At 35.5% G+C, this 14,750-nt stretch overlaps 1 protein-coding gene across 1 annotated transcript; it reads right to left on the minus strand.

The window, feature by feature from the left end:
* Positions 1-8,985: 8,985 nt before the first annotated feature.
* LOC137821913 (glutaredoxin-C4) lies at positions 8,986-10,918 on the minus strand. Its single transcript, XM_068626714.1, has 4 exons — positions 10,682-10,918; positions 9,794-9,867; positions 9,323-9,421; positions 8,986-9,201 (listed from the first exon to the last, which is right to left on the minus strand). Exons 1-4 carry the CDS (start codon positions 10,834-10,836, stop codon positions 9,125-9,127), a joined length of 405 nt encoding a protein of 134 aa, XP_068482815.1. The 5' UTR covers positions 10,837-10,918; the 3' UTR covers positions 8,986-9,124.
* Between the last annotated feature and the right edge of the window lie 3,832 nt (positions 10,919-14,750).

Here is a 14,750-nt window from a genome sequence, read left to right on the forward strand (position 1 = left end):
TGCACTTCTCATCCCAACTGAATTTGGATTCCTTACGGAGCAATTGCACCATTGACTTAGTTTTCTTAACCAGTCGAGGGACGAACCTAAATAAGGCAATGAGGTGCCCCATCAGCTGTTAAACCTCTTTTATATTCTGGGGGCTACACATTTCAACGATAATCTGGGACTTGTCTGGATTAACATTAATCCCCTGGTGGGTTAGCATGAAATCCAAGAATTTTCCTCTTTCAACTCCGAACGTGCATTTCTAGGGGTTGAGCCTCATGTTCGTACGCCTGAGAGCTTTGAAGACCTCTTCAAGGTCTTTAATGTGCTGCTTGAAAGAGTCAGACTTCACCACAATATCGTCCACATACACTTCCACGAATCGGCCAATGAGACCTTTGAAGATCTTATCCATGAGTCACTCATAGGTCACCCCAACGTTCTTTAGTCCAAACTGCATTACCTACTGGAGACGACAAAAATTTCTTCAACTGCTGAAAGATCTCTTCGCACTTCTCATCCCAACTGAATTTGGACGCCATACAGAGCAATTGCACCATTGACTTGGTTTTCACAGCCAGCTGAGGGACGAACCTGAATAGGGCGGTGAGGCGCCTCATCAGCTGCTGAACCTCTTTTATGTTCTGGGGGTGACACATTTCGACGATCGTCCGGGACTTGTCTGGGTTGGTTTTAATCCCTCGATGGGTTAGCATTAAACCCTGGAATTTTCCTCCTTCAACCCCAAACGTGCATTTCTAAGGGTTGAGCCTCATGTTCGTACGCTTGAGGGCTTTGAAGACCTTTTTCAAGTCTTTGACGTGCTGCTCGAAAGAGTCGAACTTCACCACGATATTGTCCACGTACACCTCCATGCATCAGCCGATGAGACCTTTGAAGATCTTATCCATGAGCCGCTCATTGGTCGTCTTAGTGTTCTTTAGTCCAAACAACATTACCTGCTGGAGAAGACAAGAATTTATTCAACTACTGAAAAATCTCTTCACATTTCTCATCCCAACTGAATTTGGACGCCTTACGGAGCAATTGCACCATTAACTTGATTTTCTCAGCCAGCCGAGGGACGAACCTGAATAGGGCGGTGAGGCGCCTCATCAGCTGCTGAACCTCTTTTATGTTCTGGGGGTGACACATTTCGACGATCGTTCGGGACTTGTCTGGGTTGGTTTTAATCCCCCAATGGGTTAGCATGAAACCCAAGAATTTTCCTCCTTCAATCCCAAACGTGCATTTCTAAGGGTTGAACCTCATGTTTGTATGTCTGAGGGCTTTGAAGACCTCTTCCAAGTCTTTGATGTCATGCTCAAAAGAGTCGGACTTCACCATGATATTGTCTACGTACACCTCCACGCATCGACCGATGAGACCTTTGAAGATCTTATCCATGAGCCGCTCATAGGTCGCTCCAGCGTTCTTTAGTCCAAACGGCATTACCCTGTAATAGTAATTAGCATTGTTTGTTACAAAGGTCGTTTTCTCCTTGCTCCAAGGGTGAATGCTTATATGGTTGTATCCAAAGTAAGCGTCCAAAAAATTGAGGATTTTGTGGTCGGCCTCCCCATCTACCAATCGATCAATATTCAAGAGTGGATACGAATCTTTAGGATAGACCTTGTTCAAGTTTGTGTAATCAACACACATTCTCCATTTGCCATTTGGTATGGTGACCACCACTTCGTTGACCAACCATGTCGTGTATCAGGCTTCACGAATGAAGTCGGTTGCGAACCTTTACTCGTCACCATGGTTTCTCTTCTCCTGCACAATCGGGGGCGCTTCCTTGAATATCGAAAGCTTGTGGGCCATGATATCTGGACTCACACCTGGCATATCGGATGTCATCCACACGAAAAGGTCTATTTTCTTCTTCAGCGTGACATTCATCAACTCGGTCTCGACAACTGTTATGGTTATGCCGACACAACTACTGTGCTCTTTGTAAAAAAGGGCACTCGACGCAGCTCCTTCCTGACTTCCAGCATGTCTTCAATTGTTCAAGGATCAAGGTCCACCATGGCGACCGTATGCTTCATTGGTGCGGGCTGGTCTTCCATGCGAGGAGATTTTTGTCCTCAAGAGGTTTTGCGCTTGGGGATCGTTCTTTGCGTAAAGGTTCCACTATGAGACTTTTGACATAACATTCTTGAGAAACCTTCTGATCGACATGCACTGTGAGAATGTCTCCTGACACTGAAGTGAATTTCATTGCCAGGTGGGGTGTCGAGATGATCGTCATCAGCCAATTGATGGACGACCGTCCGAACATAATGTTGTACGAGGTGTTAGCGTAAATCACCAAGTATCTAATCCTGATGGTCTTACAGTTCTTCCCCTTCCCAAAGGTGGTATAAAGCTCGATGTAGCCTTTAGTACCGATCTTCTCACCCGTAAAGCCGACAACGTGGACATCGTATGGTACAATCCCCTCCTCAGGTATCCTCATGGCTTTGAAGGTTTTCTAGTAGAGGATGTCTATTGAACTTTCTTGGTCCACTAACGTTTTCATAATAGTGAACTTGTTGATATCGACCGATATTACCATCAGATTGTCCTACCGATAATCAACACCCTTAAAATCATCATCGATGAAGGTGATGGGCAGCATTCTCGATCAGAATGACACCGCATTCACCTGGTGTACGTCTTTGAGTTGCCTCTTCTGGGCACTGTTGGAGTTTCTGCTACCGACGAACCCTCAACGATAGTGTTGATGACCTCCTTGCGGTCTCTTCTTTTGTTTTCTCGAGGAGGGTTGTTCCTCCTTGGCCGACGCTCTAGTCGTTGATTGTCCCTGGCCCTTTGAGGAGAGTAGTTTCTCCGCTTTGTGGGCTCGTCCCGCCTGGGGGACCATCTCGTGCTTCGGACACCTTGGACGAAATGCAAAATATCCAGCGATCAATATTATCCTTGAGTGCTTGACATTCTTTGATGGAATACCCACTGTTTTTGTGGTACCGACATTGTTTCCTACGTTTGGCATTTTTAGGACTTGATATCTTCCTCGGTGGAAGGATTAGCTCGGCGCTGAGAGCCTCAATCCAGAATCCTCACCCTCTCGGTTGTTAAAGGTATATCTTGAGAATCGACAGCCCCGGTTGTCCCTTCTCCTATCTCCCCGGTTGATCAACGATCTTGGTGCTCCTTCTTGTCCTTCCCCTTCTCCCCACTAGCCTCTGTACGGGCCTGGTTGCGGAATTCCCTCAGTTCCTCAAACTGCATGTACGTGGCAACCCTCTTCTAAAGCTCATCCAAGCTTTCGGCCAGTTGCATGCAAAGGCTATCAACAAAAGGCCCCGGACGTAGAGTTGTCAACATATGGTTCATGGCTACATCCGGGATAAGGTTCTGAATGCGCATCGCTACCTTGCTAAATCTGTCAACGAAGGTTCTTAAAGACTCCCCTTCTCCTAGAGAAGATCAAGCAAAGCGATGGAGGTGAGATGATGCGAGCGACTCGTGGCGAATTGCATCTCAAACTTAGACGTCAGTGTCACGAAGTTGTCGACCGAGTTGGGAGGGAGCTTTGTGAACCAGCTTAGAGCCGCTCCCTTCAGTGATGTGGGGGAACTGATGCAAACCAAGCCAACAAAGAGATGACCAAGGATGCACACTATGAGAAGTCATCTCAACAATCAAGTGAAGACCTTGCCATGGATTTAGCATACCTCACAAGAGGAAGAAATTGACACAAACCAGAGCATCTAATGTTCTTCTTACTGGTCTTCTTAAAGAATAAAAGAAGTTGTAAATAATTTGGGCTCACTTTAGGGGTCTAAATAATAAAGATAGGTTAGAATAAGGTGTCTTTGGCATAATAAGGGGTGCATGTATCATTTTAGTTTGTTCCAAACCCTTTAGGAAGACAATTTGACTTAGTTTCTAGAAGGACAAGCCTAGGATGCGAGTTTGACTTAGTCAAATCCTAAGGCTCCTTCACCTATAAATAGGAGGCCTACCCATTGTATTTGATAAGCTAAAATTGAATGAAGTAAAGAAACTTTGTACAAATTGTGTGAGCTCTTAGTGGGGCTTATGTCCTCTTAGATTTGAGGTCTTATCTTGAGTGATTTGGGAAGCTCCCAAGTGGCGGCCAACACACTCATCTTGGAGCACATCACCCACCAAGTGGTGTGACATTTCTCACCCACCATCATAAGTTTTCTTATTCCATTTTTCTTCCATTTCTCCAATCCATTTTATGTGTTTGTCTCTTAGTTTCTCTTCTTTGTTGCTCTTGGGTTTCACTCATAATCATGAGTATGGTGCATCATTTGGGAAGCCATGACCACCATTGATGTTTACCTTGTACCCATTTCAATTTCACAAATTGCATCTCATCCTTACTATATCTTATTTTTCATCTTTGCCTCTGTTAAGTGAACATTCACACTTACTTAACCACTTGGTTAAGTTCGTGTTCAGTAGGAATCTTCCTTAGGTCATCACCTTTAATTGCTAAAATCCCACCTTAAGTAAAAATGTCACCATAAATTAAATCAACTCACATCAGGAACACTCGGCACATGACCGCATCGTCAACGGTGTACAAGCTCATGTGCTTGGTGTACGCATCCATATGCTTGTATGGATCGGTTGTGCCATTATAGCAGTCCATGTTGAAGCCTTTCCACTTGTCTGCAGCGGAACTTCGATGATAGAATCAGTAAACGGGTGTTGGCACACAAAATCCCCTGTACCGGTCGTGCGAACCAACTTGTTAGGACAGAACTCGCCATCCATCTCCTGAGTGGGGCCTTGTCCTTAATCTCTTCAACTGCTTTCGGGTTGGGGGGAAGTGACCGACTTACCGACGAGATTAGTCGGCACGATGGACGGTCCCCCCTCGATCAGCTTCCTCTTCATGTCTTCGTTGTCTCTCCGGAGAGCCTGAATCTCTTTTTCGTTCTTCCTACTCACTTCTTTATTCCTTCTTCTTAGCTTAGCCATCTCTCTTTGCAGAGACAACAACAACGTGGCCTGGTCAGCTTCAGGCATTGATAAGTGTCTAATTTCAGTAATATTTCATATTAAAATATAGGCACTTATGAGGATTTATTGCTAATTTACATATAAAATAATCCCTAATTTATACCTTTTTACATTTTTTATGATCTTTATTTGAATAAGAGTATTTTATTCTCAAATTTGGTGTTAATTGCAGATTTCTAAGGAAGATTGGAGATTTGGATTAAAGATGAATGATTTGAGCTAAAAAGATAAAGATAGAAGGTCCCAGAATGGAAAAAGATGCAAAGAAAGATTGAGCCTTTTTTATGTTTTATCATTTAGCCCATTAGCGCGACATAGGAAACAACCTAACCCTAGAAAACTAGGATAAATAGAGGGCTGGAGGCTCAACCTTAGTGTGCCAGATTGAGAGGAAAACACCATAGAGTGAATTGTAACCAATTGGGAGAATGGAAGGTGCTAGAAGTATGCGTGGCTAATTCTACCCTTTGGGATTATGAGTAATCTGCTCAAACTCTTATGTATTGAGGTGATATTTTATATATTAATATTCAGTTCTTGATTGATTATTGGTATTGTTGTTTTACTTTTAATTTTCCGTGACAAATTGAGAATCTTAAATCTGACCGGGAGGTATTTTTAGGGTTCGGACCTAAACAACAATACTTAACATATTTGAGTGCTAGGAATAGACTTGAAATGTTAATTGCTATTAAACGTCTGAGCTTCGTTCTAAGTTTTTCTTATAATTATGCGAGGGATCGATAGTTAGGGGACATTCTTAAGGATTTTATATGCGAGGAATCGATATAAATGATTTTTATACGGGCATCAATTTCAATCAAAGAACTTAATATTGACATGCTAATCAAAATACTTGAGAGTGAGAGAGATGAAACTAATCCTTATTTTTCCAATTGAAACAACTAATTCTTTGTTTGTTTTCTTATTCATCAGTGCCAACACAATTAATTCAAAACTCGTTATATTTAGCGATTATTGTACTCGATAATTCACTGTTCCTTGTGGGATCGATATCCGTCCTTAGGGACAATTATTACTTTTGACAAACGCGATGCACTTGCCGTAAAAAATCATCAGGCATCCTCTCACTTGTCATGCTTCGAGTTGATACCATCTACTAGCGTCCAAAACTCAATTTTCTCTCGATCCCACGGTGAGCGCCAATTATTCTTGAACGGGGTTGGGGTTTGTAGAACTATAGAGAGGATTCGCCTCATTCCTTCCTATTGGTCGGTTGTACTGCTCTTCAATTCCCTTGGTTGTTCCTTACATGTCCTTCCTAGCCTCGTCTCTCAGTCCTCTAGTGATTCCCGAATGGGGGGTACCTGTAGAAGGCACTCAAACACTCAAGTCAGCAAAATGGTTCGACACTCGATTGTCAGAGTACTGTAAATAATGACGTATCTGTTTCTTGGAATATGTGCTATTTATATTACCTATGATGGATTTTTCTTATTGGGCCAGGTTAAGGGATTGGACCGTGTTTAGGGCTAAATTACCTAGCTCCTAATCGTGAATTAGCTTTGCGAACTTTGATTGAGCATAATTGAAGTTGAGCTATCGGTCAGTCCGAGAGACGCATGTGTTGACTACATTCATCATACTCAGTATGAAGCTTAGAGAATGATTTTAATGATTTGATCAATTTGTTGTCTAAAATCATTTTGATGTAGTATTAAATATTGTTGAATTAATTGAAATAACATTAAAAAAAAGCATTTACATTCTTTTATGTTTTTTCCAAGATATATATATATATATGTCATATTTTATTTCAGTTGATTTTAATAACAAAAGAAAAATTATAATATTATTGATTAAAAAAATATTTACCTATACACAAACTTTCTTTCTATTTCCTTTCACTTTCTATTATTTTTTTCCTATATCCAAACAATCACGATTATTTTTAAAAGGTATGGTGAAAACACAACTTTTAAAAGATGTCAACCTTCAAATCCAAACAAACATCGTTGTTGAAGGTAGGGTGAAAACAAACACTTTTTAGAAACTGAGTATAAATTTCCTCCCATTACCATTCCCAAGTACACCTAAGTACTTGACACCCAAGTCCCATTAATTCTTTGGATGTTTCTTCATATATTCTTACATTTTCTTCCTGCACCCCTATATTTTTTTAAATACTCTAATTACCTTTAATAGTTTAAGAAGTTTCTGAAATGGAGTGTTAAATCGAAAAGTATATTCCAAAAAATTCCAGAAAAATTAATTTGGAATTCAAAAATATATTCCAGAAAATATGTTCCGAAAACATTTCAGAAAAAATAATCCAGAAATCATTTTTAAATGGAATAAAACAGTTTTTTTTCTGAAAAGGATGGGTGCAGAGAGAAATTTGTCAGGGTGCAGTTGCCCATGACTTATCTATAAGACCAATTTAATTTTTCGATCAGTGATGAAGTATACAACAAAAAAAAAAACATCCATCAATGATGAGGACAATGACGAGGATTTAAACTTTGTATACAGATTTTTTTTTTAAGGATTTCATTGTCTTTTTTCATAAACTTCGAGTGTCAAATGTTGATAACTCTTAACTATGTAAAGAACTAACTCCATCTGAATAGTCAACATCTCCAACTAGTTCCTCTTACCGATGATATCATTAATTTTCTCATTTGAAACACGGTCTTAAGATTAGATGGAATCCCCTTAATGGTGCTTAATACAGTGGTATTTATTCAATTTATACCACCTTTTTCAAAACCTTCAAAAACATAATTTTGAAGTCAAATGTCCAAATACCGATGTAACTAAAACTTTTTTTCCACTCAAATCATACTCCTCAGTTTACTCTTTATCGACAAAAATCTTAAAAATTTCAAATCTTGTATTGAGAATTTCAACCAGAAAAGACTTCGTCCCAAGGATCAAGCAGGTAAGTTCGAGGGTTGGGAATGTAACTTTTCTTAAGTTTTTACATATATTATATGTATTGATCATATTTTTGTGGTGTTTTGCAAAAATCATGCATGGGTCAAAACTTTGACAATAAAAGATTGAGGGTCGAGAAGGTTAACCTTGTTCTAATAGATTTATTTATTTTATCAACAAAGAATAAATTAAATTAAAAAGGGACACTTCAGAGGTGTCTCAACCCTTATACAAGTGTCAGAATCCTCATCGCCTATCCGACAAACCAGAAACATTACAAGAAGAAGATCTAGAAAAGCCAACCAAGAAGAAGATGCTCAAGAAGAAATGAAGAAACTCAAAGAGGGTCACTACTGAAAAGCAAAGCTAAGAGAAGCAATTAACAATCCAAGAGCAAGTTCCTCTCACTCTGACCACCAAGGTTCCTCCAAGCACCCGAATTCCACCAACAAAAACATTACCTCTGTGAGCTTTGAAAAAAACAAGGTTATGTATCCTAATCAATCCATAGGGAGACCCCGTTAAATAGAGTTTATCACGTTTCCACAAACTCTCTAGATATATTCTCCTTGCCACATGTGAACACGATTGCAAGAAAGGTTATGTCTACATCGAAATTTCGATTTCGGGTTTTGTTTGATGCAGAACTTTCAAACAATGAGGTCTTTTGGTAACCTTAATTTTATGAAGGCGATTCACGACCATCATTGGAAGTGATGATGACCGAGTCACACAATCAAAGTGTTGGTGGAATTAAAGAAACAAAAACATGTTGAAGAACTCCGACTAAGTGATTATCAACAAGGAATTTCAACAGAGTAATATGATGAAATACTTAAAAATATAAATTTTCACAGCCTAACATCCTTAATCAACGTTACCATGATGAAGAAATTGTTCCAACTAGAACCCGATATGATGTATGCATAAAAGTAGGTTAGATGTGTTGTAGTCAAGTTCAAAAAAGAATCCTATTGTATGAATGAAGGGTTGTTGCATAGGTCATGGACTTAGGTTCCATTTGGATCACACAAATTGGGAAGAACAGAGAAAGAAAACTAAAGGAGAGAAGATGAAGCATTCCAGTGATAACTGAAAAACTATCCATCACATATATAAATGAAAACTTAGCTGTGCCAAAATGTAATATCACTGTGCCTTTATATGCAAAAAAAATTCAATACTATTGCAGCTACGAGACAAAGTTTCACCTAATTAACAACCTGATTCACAGATCATCATGACCCTCTGCCTTAATTCCTAGAAGTTTATGCAAATGTCCACTCTCGTAAGATGCAGCGGTATCTGCAAATTGAACAATCAACAATGAGATTTTGAAGGAACATTTGAGGTAATTTCTAGGAGAATTATATTTTGTGTGAACATGGAAAAGGCTAGTTTTCGTTCTTGCTATGAAAAAACTTACCATCTGAGCCTCCAAGGTGTTGTCCATTAACGAAAACTTGTGGCACAGTACGCTTCCCAACAATATTAACCAATACCTCCTGAATCTTTGAACCATCCTCTGCGAGAAAGAAGTCTCACTATCTCAGTAACAGAAATGAGCCAATGAATCCTTAACATAGTGACACAGAATTAACATTTTATCAAAACAAGTTTCAGTGTAAACTATTTCTTCAGCTTGCTCTCCCTCTCTACACTATGCAATTCCTGAAAGAAGGAAACTGTTTTCGACACAACTTATGCTGCTTTAATTTTTAACCCCTCAGAGCTTTCAGTCCAAGAACTGGGATGCTAACCCATCCCCGATTAACAAAAATTCCAATTATAAAGCTTCCATTTGATTCATTTCATCAGAACTAGAACCATACCAATTCCAGTAAAAATATTAATATATACTAAAAAGACAAAAAGTAAGCAGAAGTTTTCAGAATACCTCTCTCATCAAGCTCAACAACATGTGGAACCTGGTTCAACTCTTTGAACAAAGCTTTTGCTCTTATACAGTACCTAAGCAATTACAAATAAATCAATAAAAACAAGAGGTCAATGAATACCCCAAACTTCCTTTAATAGGCATTTTCTTTTCTTTTTCGATGGTGGAGCAACAAAGTTTTGTGCAATGTCCAGAAACACTGAATAGTAATCCACAAAGTTTATGAGCATACACATTGTACATGGCTCATCAGCTTAAAGCACAGAGGAATGCGGGCGTAAAGAGAACTTTTAGCTATGAAGCACATATACACTTCCTACTTGAGGTCTGAACACATGTCAATCCCAAAACTCATACAGTATCTGATGTAGTAGTGTTTTCACTTTATCTTTTTATTTTATTTTCTTATAAATGTTTATGGAGAAGTTTCCAATTATCATGTGTGCAGTACTCTTGAAAACACAGGCAATACAAAAACAATAAGACACGATCCCATTTTTTAACATATATCCAAACACGGAAGACAGTGAAGCTTACACGATACCACAAACATTTGCACATACTAAGTGCCTAAAAACAACATTGCATACCACAATTCACAGATAATGTTCCAGAAAGCAGCCCCTTTTTCAAATCACATGCCAGCATTGTCACAGCAGTTCAGATCTCGACTTTTCTATCGTTTCTTTGTAAAACAAATCAAATTGAAAATTCTTTTTAACAAATCCAGAACACTCAAAGACAATTCCCACATAATCAGATCCAACACCGCCACCCAGAAAGAAAAGATTTGGAATTGGAAACTCCATTGCGTTCCCATTACATTAAACGGAATAAAATCAACGAATCAAACAAGAACAAAGCGAGAGAGAGGGTGTGTATACGCACGGGCAATATGTCTTGGAGAAAATGACGATCTTGTGGGAATTGATGGTTTCGTCAACGAATTTACCCACAGATGAAGCTGAAGATTGAAGAAAGGTTGGTGCCAAAGCTATCAGCACCAACGCTGCTACCGTAAGTCTTGCATATGATGCAGCCATGATTAGATGGAGTGAGAGAGTGTCGGAGAAGAAGACTTCAGACTTTAACTTTTCAATGTTTTTTGTTTTTGGTTTTGTTTTGAGAATACGAGGAAGCCTCACCATTGATTACACATGTTAGCAGCGACTCTGGACCGTACGATGTTAACATCCAAATCCAAACAAAAACGCAACTTGAAATGGGTTTCTCACTTGGGTTGGGTTTTAAAAAATAATGTTAGAAAAATCATTTAAAAAAAAGAGTGAAAACTTAATTTCGGTAAAGATCAGTATTTTAAAATAAATTTTAAGAATATTAAATGTGATTATATTTTGTAGGTTTTACATTGAAAATCAAGTTTGGTTAATTAAAAGCAAATGTGTTTTATTGTTTAAGAATGACTTTTTTGTTCAGTAAAAAACATTTTTTTTAATTTATAAATTTTCATTTACACAATCGATTGGAAATAGTATTGGAAATAATCTTAATTACACATTTTAAAAATTTAAGCATCTTTTTAATTAATTATATATATCTCCTCATAATACTAAATATTTTCTCTTTAATGGTGTGTTTGGTAGAAGAAAAAAATATAAAGAGATAAAATAATGAGTGAATAAAAAAAAAGTAACAGATAAAAACAAGGTTAAACTTTTTAAGCTGGTATCTATAAATTTTATGAAAATTCACCTGTATATCCACATGTATTCATAATCATTTTTTAAATAATATTTTTTACAAAACAAAACAACACTAAAAATTTAAAATATATATAATTATGCTAAAAATAAATTAGAATAATTTACTTGATGTATAATTAGAAATATTTATGCCGAACATAAAAAATTTATATAAAAAAATTAGAAACACTTACAAATTACAATTATGTAAGATTACTATGTTACTACTCTCATCCCATTAATAAGTAAATAAATAAAACTTATTTATTTTATTCAAAATAATGGTTAAAATATTAATTTCTTATTATAATTATATCCTTTGTTAAAATTATTTTTTTAAGCAAATTTAAAATTGACTCTTTCATCCTATTTTGGACATTTCTATACTTATAATTAAATGTTTTAAACACCATGATGTTTATGTAATGTGAACTATCCACCATTTTTTGCTGATGTTTACTTTTCCTTTTCTTAATATGTGGTGAGGTTTTTTCTTCTAACTATATTTTTTCCAAGAATCAAATTAATAAACTTTGCAAGATTTTTGTTCTCATAACTATATTTTTTTATATTCATGTACTACTAAAACTCAGATAGTATTAGAATGTATGGTATTCGATATCGACCGAACGATATGGGATGAACATATTAATTAAAAACATATATTAACAACAATTAAATTGAAAAATTAGATAATATAAACATTAATTATGAGACACATCTTAATCTAGATCTTATAGTAAGATGGTCCATGAGATACATACTTAAATATCGAAAAACTTTTTACATATACTAAGAGTTGAAGTCCAAACAAGAAAATAAAGAAAAAGAAACGAGTGAAGAAAATTATAACAATTATTTTCTTAAGCTTTCTCACTACATCAAACATTACTATGAGATTACATTTAAAATTTAAATATGTTTTGCAAATATATTTGAGACAAATTATTTTACGTATCCATTGTCATAAAATAAAATAAATATCAAAAACAAAAAATTAGGAAAAGATGTATTATTAAAATATAAAATCATTCAATATTTGCTTTTAAAAGTAATTTAAAATATTCAATATTAAAATATAAAACATTTTCGCCCATTTTTTAATGATAAATATACATTAAAATTTAAAGGCATAAAATTACTTTTTCTACCTCCGTTAATCAATCTAAAATGATTGTTTAATTATATTTTAATTTTTTTGTCAGATGAGCTAACCCTTACAAAAATTGCATATAAAAATATTTATTTCCATAATGTTTAGTTATAATACATGTCATGATTGCTTAAAACAATACTTTTTAATATTAGTCACAATACATTTAATAATTGTACTTTTTACATAACAAACATTATAATTTCTCCTGAAATATTTTTTTATAAACTGTAAATTGAAAAAAAAACGTCATAATGTGTAATTAAAATAATGCAAATACAATAAATAAAAATGCTTATTAAAATTGTTTCTTAACATTTCTAATAGAAAACTGAAAAACTAATTCAAATAAATTTTATTAGTTTTTTTCTTCAAGATATACTGAAATGGAATTCAATTTTTCACCATTTTATTTTATTTTTGTAAGTACTTTATCTGGATGTTTCTTTAAGCATTCCAACCGTTTTCTCCCTACACCCGCATTATTTCTGAAAAAGACTATTTTATCCATTTTAAAATGACTTCTAAATTAGTCTTCAGAACATATTTTATGAATTTCAGATTGATATTGCAGAATAATTTATTTTTCATTCAGATTTCCTATTTCAGAAATAATTTTACTTATGAAACACCTTTATTTCAAAATTATCCAAAACGATCAAGGGTAATTTGGATATTTCAAAAAAATATTAGGGTGTAGAAAGAAAAATATAGACTTGCAGGAAGAAATACCCATTTTATCTAACAGTATTCTAAGGATTTCGGCTTCTTCTTCCTGTACCCTATGTTTTTCTTCTTGCACCCCCACAATTTTGTAAATCCCCCAACTAGTCTTGCCCTTTTATTTGAAAAACGACACCCAGGTGGAGAGTTATTTTAGCTGTGCAGAGCAAGGTGGAGAGTCTTGTTTAACTTTCAGAGGTAAGATTTAAGGTTTTTTTTAAAAGCATTGTGGTTATGGCATTTTTGTGGTTACTGAAAATTGGGATCTGGGGGTGTGCTACGAATTCATCAGTCCAAAATTGAATCATTTTTTCGGATGAGGGAGTGTTCTGGAAGAAATTTTTTGCATAAATTGTTGAATCCAGAAGCCTAATTTCTGTTATGAATTGGTGGATCCAGAATGTTTTTTTTGAATTATGAATTTCTGAATCCATAATGCATATTTATGTTATAGATTGGTGGATCCGAAATGCTTTTTTTAATTATGGATATCTGAATCCATAATGCATATTTCTGTTATGGATTGGTGGATTCAAAAATGTTTTTTTAATTATGAAATTTTGAATTCGAAATGCATATTTGGATTTACGGATTGGTAGATCCAAAATTTTATCGAAGAATCCATTCAAAAATTTTCTGGATTCTATAATCCAAAATGCAAAAAAATAAATATGAATTCTCTATTTCTTTAAACTATCGAATTGTATGGTCCAAAATGATATGTATGAACTACGAAAACGAAAATCAATCCAAAGAAAAAACAGAACTGCAAATCTAAAAAACAAAGAATTTAATTACCTTGAAGAGAAATCACCCTTCTCCCACGGTGCTGCTGAGAAAGAGGATGAACAGCGCTGCTGAGAGGCAAAGGATGAAGAAAAAAATAGTTTGCATTTAAGTGCATTTTAGAATTTTAAAATATAATAGGGACAGTTTTATCTTTTTACAGAATATTGTGGGGGTGGAGGAAGAAACTGCCAAAAGATTTTAGTGTTGATGAAACATATCTGAATCCAATGGATTAATAACATATGGCTAGTTTAAACAAAATATTTTTGTTTAATTTCCTTTAAATGAATTCAATGTGTTCAAAGTATTTAGTCAAAAGGAAACACTTTGCATCAAATGACATCACAGACTAATTTATAGACTAAAAAAGAAAAAAAATTGTGTAATTATGAAAACAAAAATGAGTAATTAAACCTAAATAGTAAGAACCAATTCTTCAGAAAAAGTCAATGCTATTTACATTAACACATTAACTATCATCAAAAAACATTTAAATATTCTATTAGTTTCTATAAAATAGATATATTTAAATTCTAGTCCCTATAATTTTTGTTTATTTTTCATTTTACAAAACTTGAAATAATTATTT

This window comes from Phaseolus vulgaris, chromosome 9 (assembly GCF_000499845.2).
Source record: "Phaseolus vulgaris cultivar G19833 chromosome 9, P. vulgaris v2.0, whole genome shotgun sequence".
In the NCBI taxonomy this organism is placed as follows: Eukaryota; Viridiplantae; Streptophyta; class Magnoliopsida; order Fabales; family Fabaceae; genus Phaseolus; species Phaseolus vulgaris.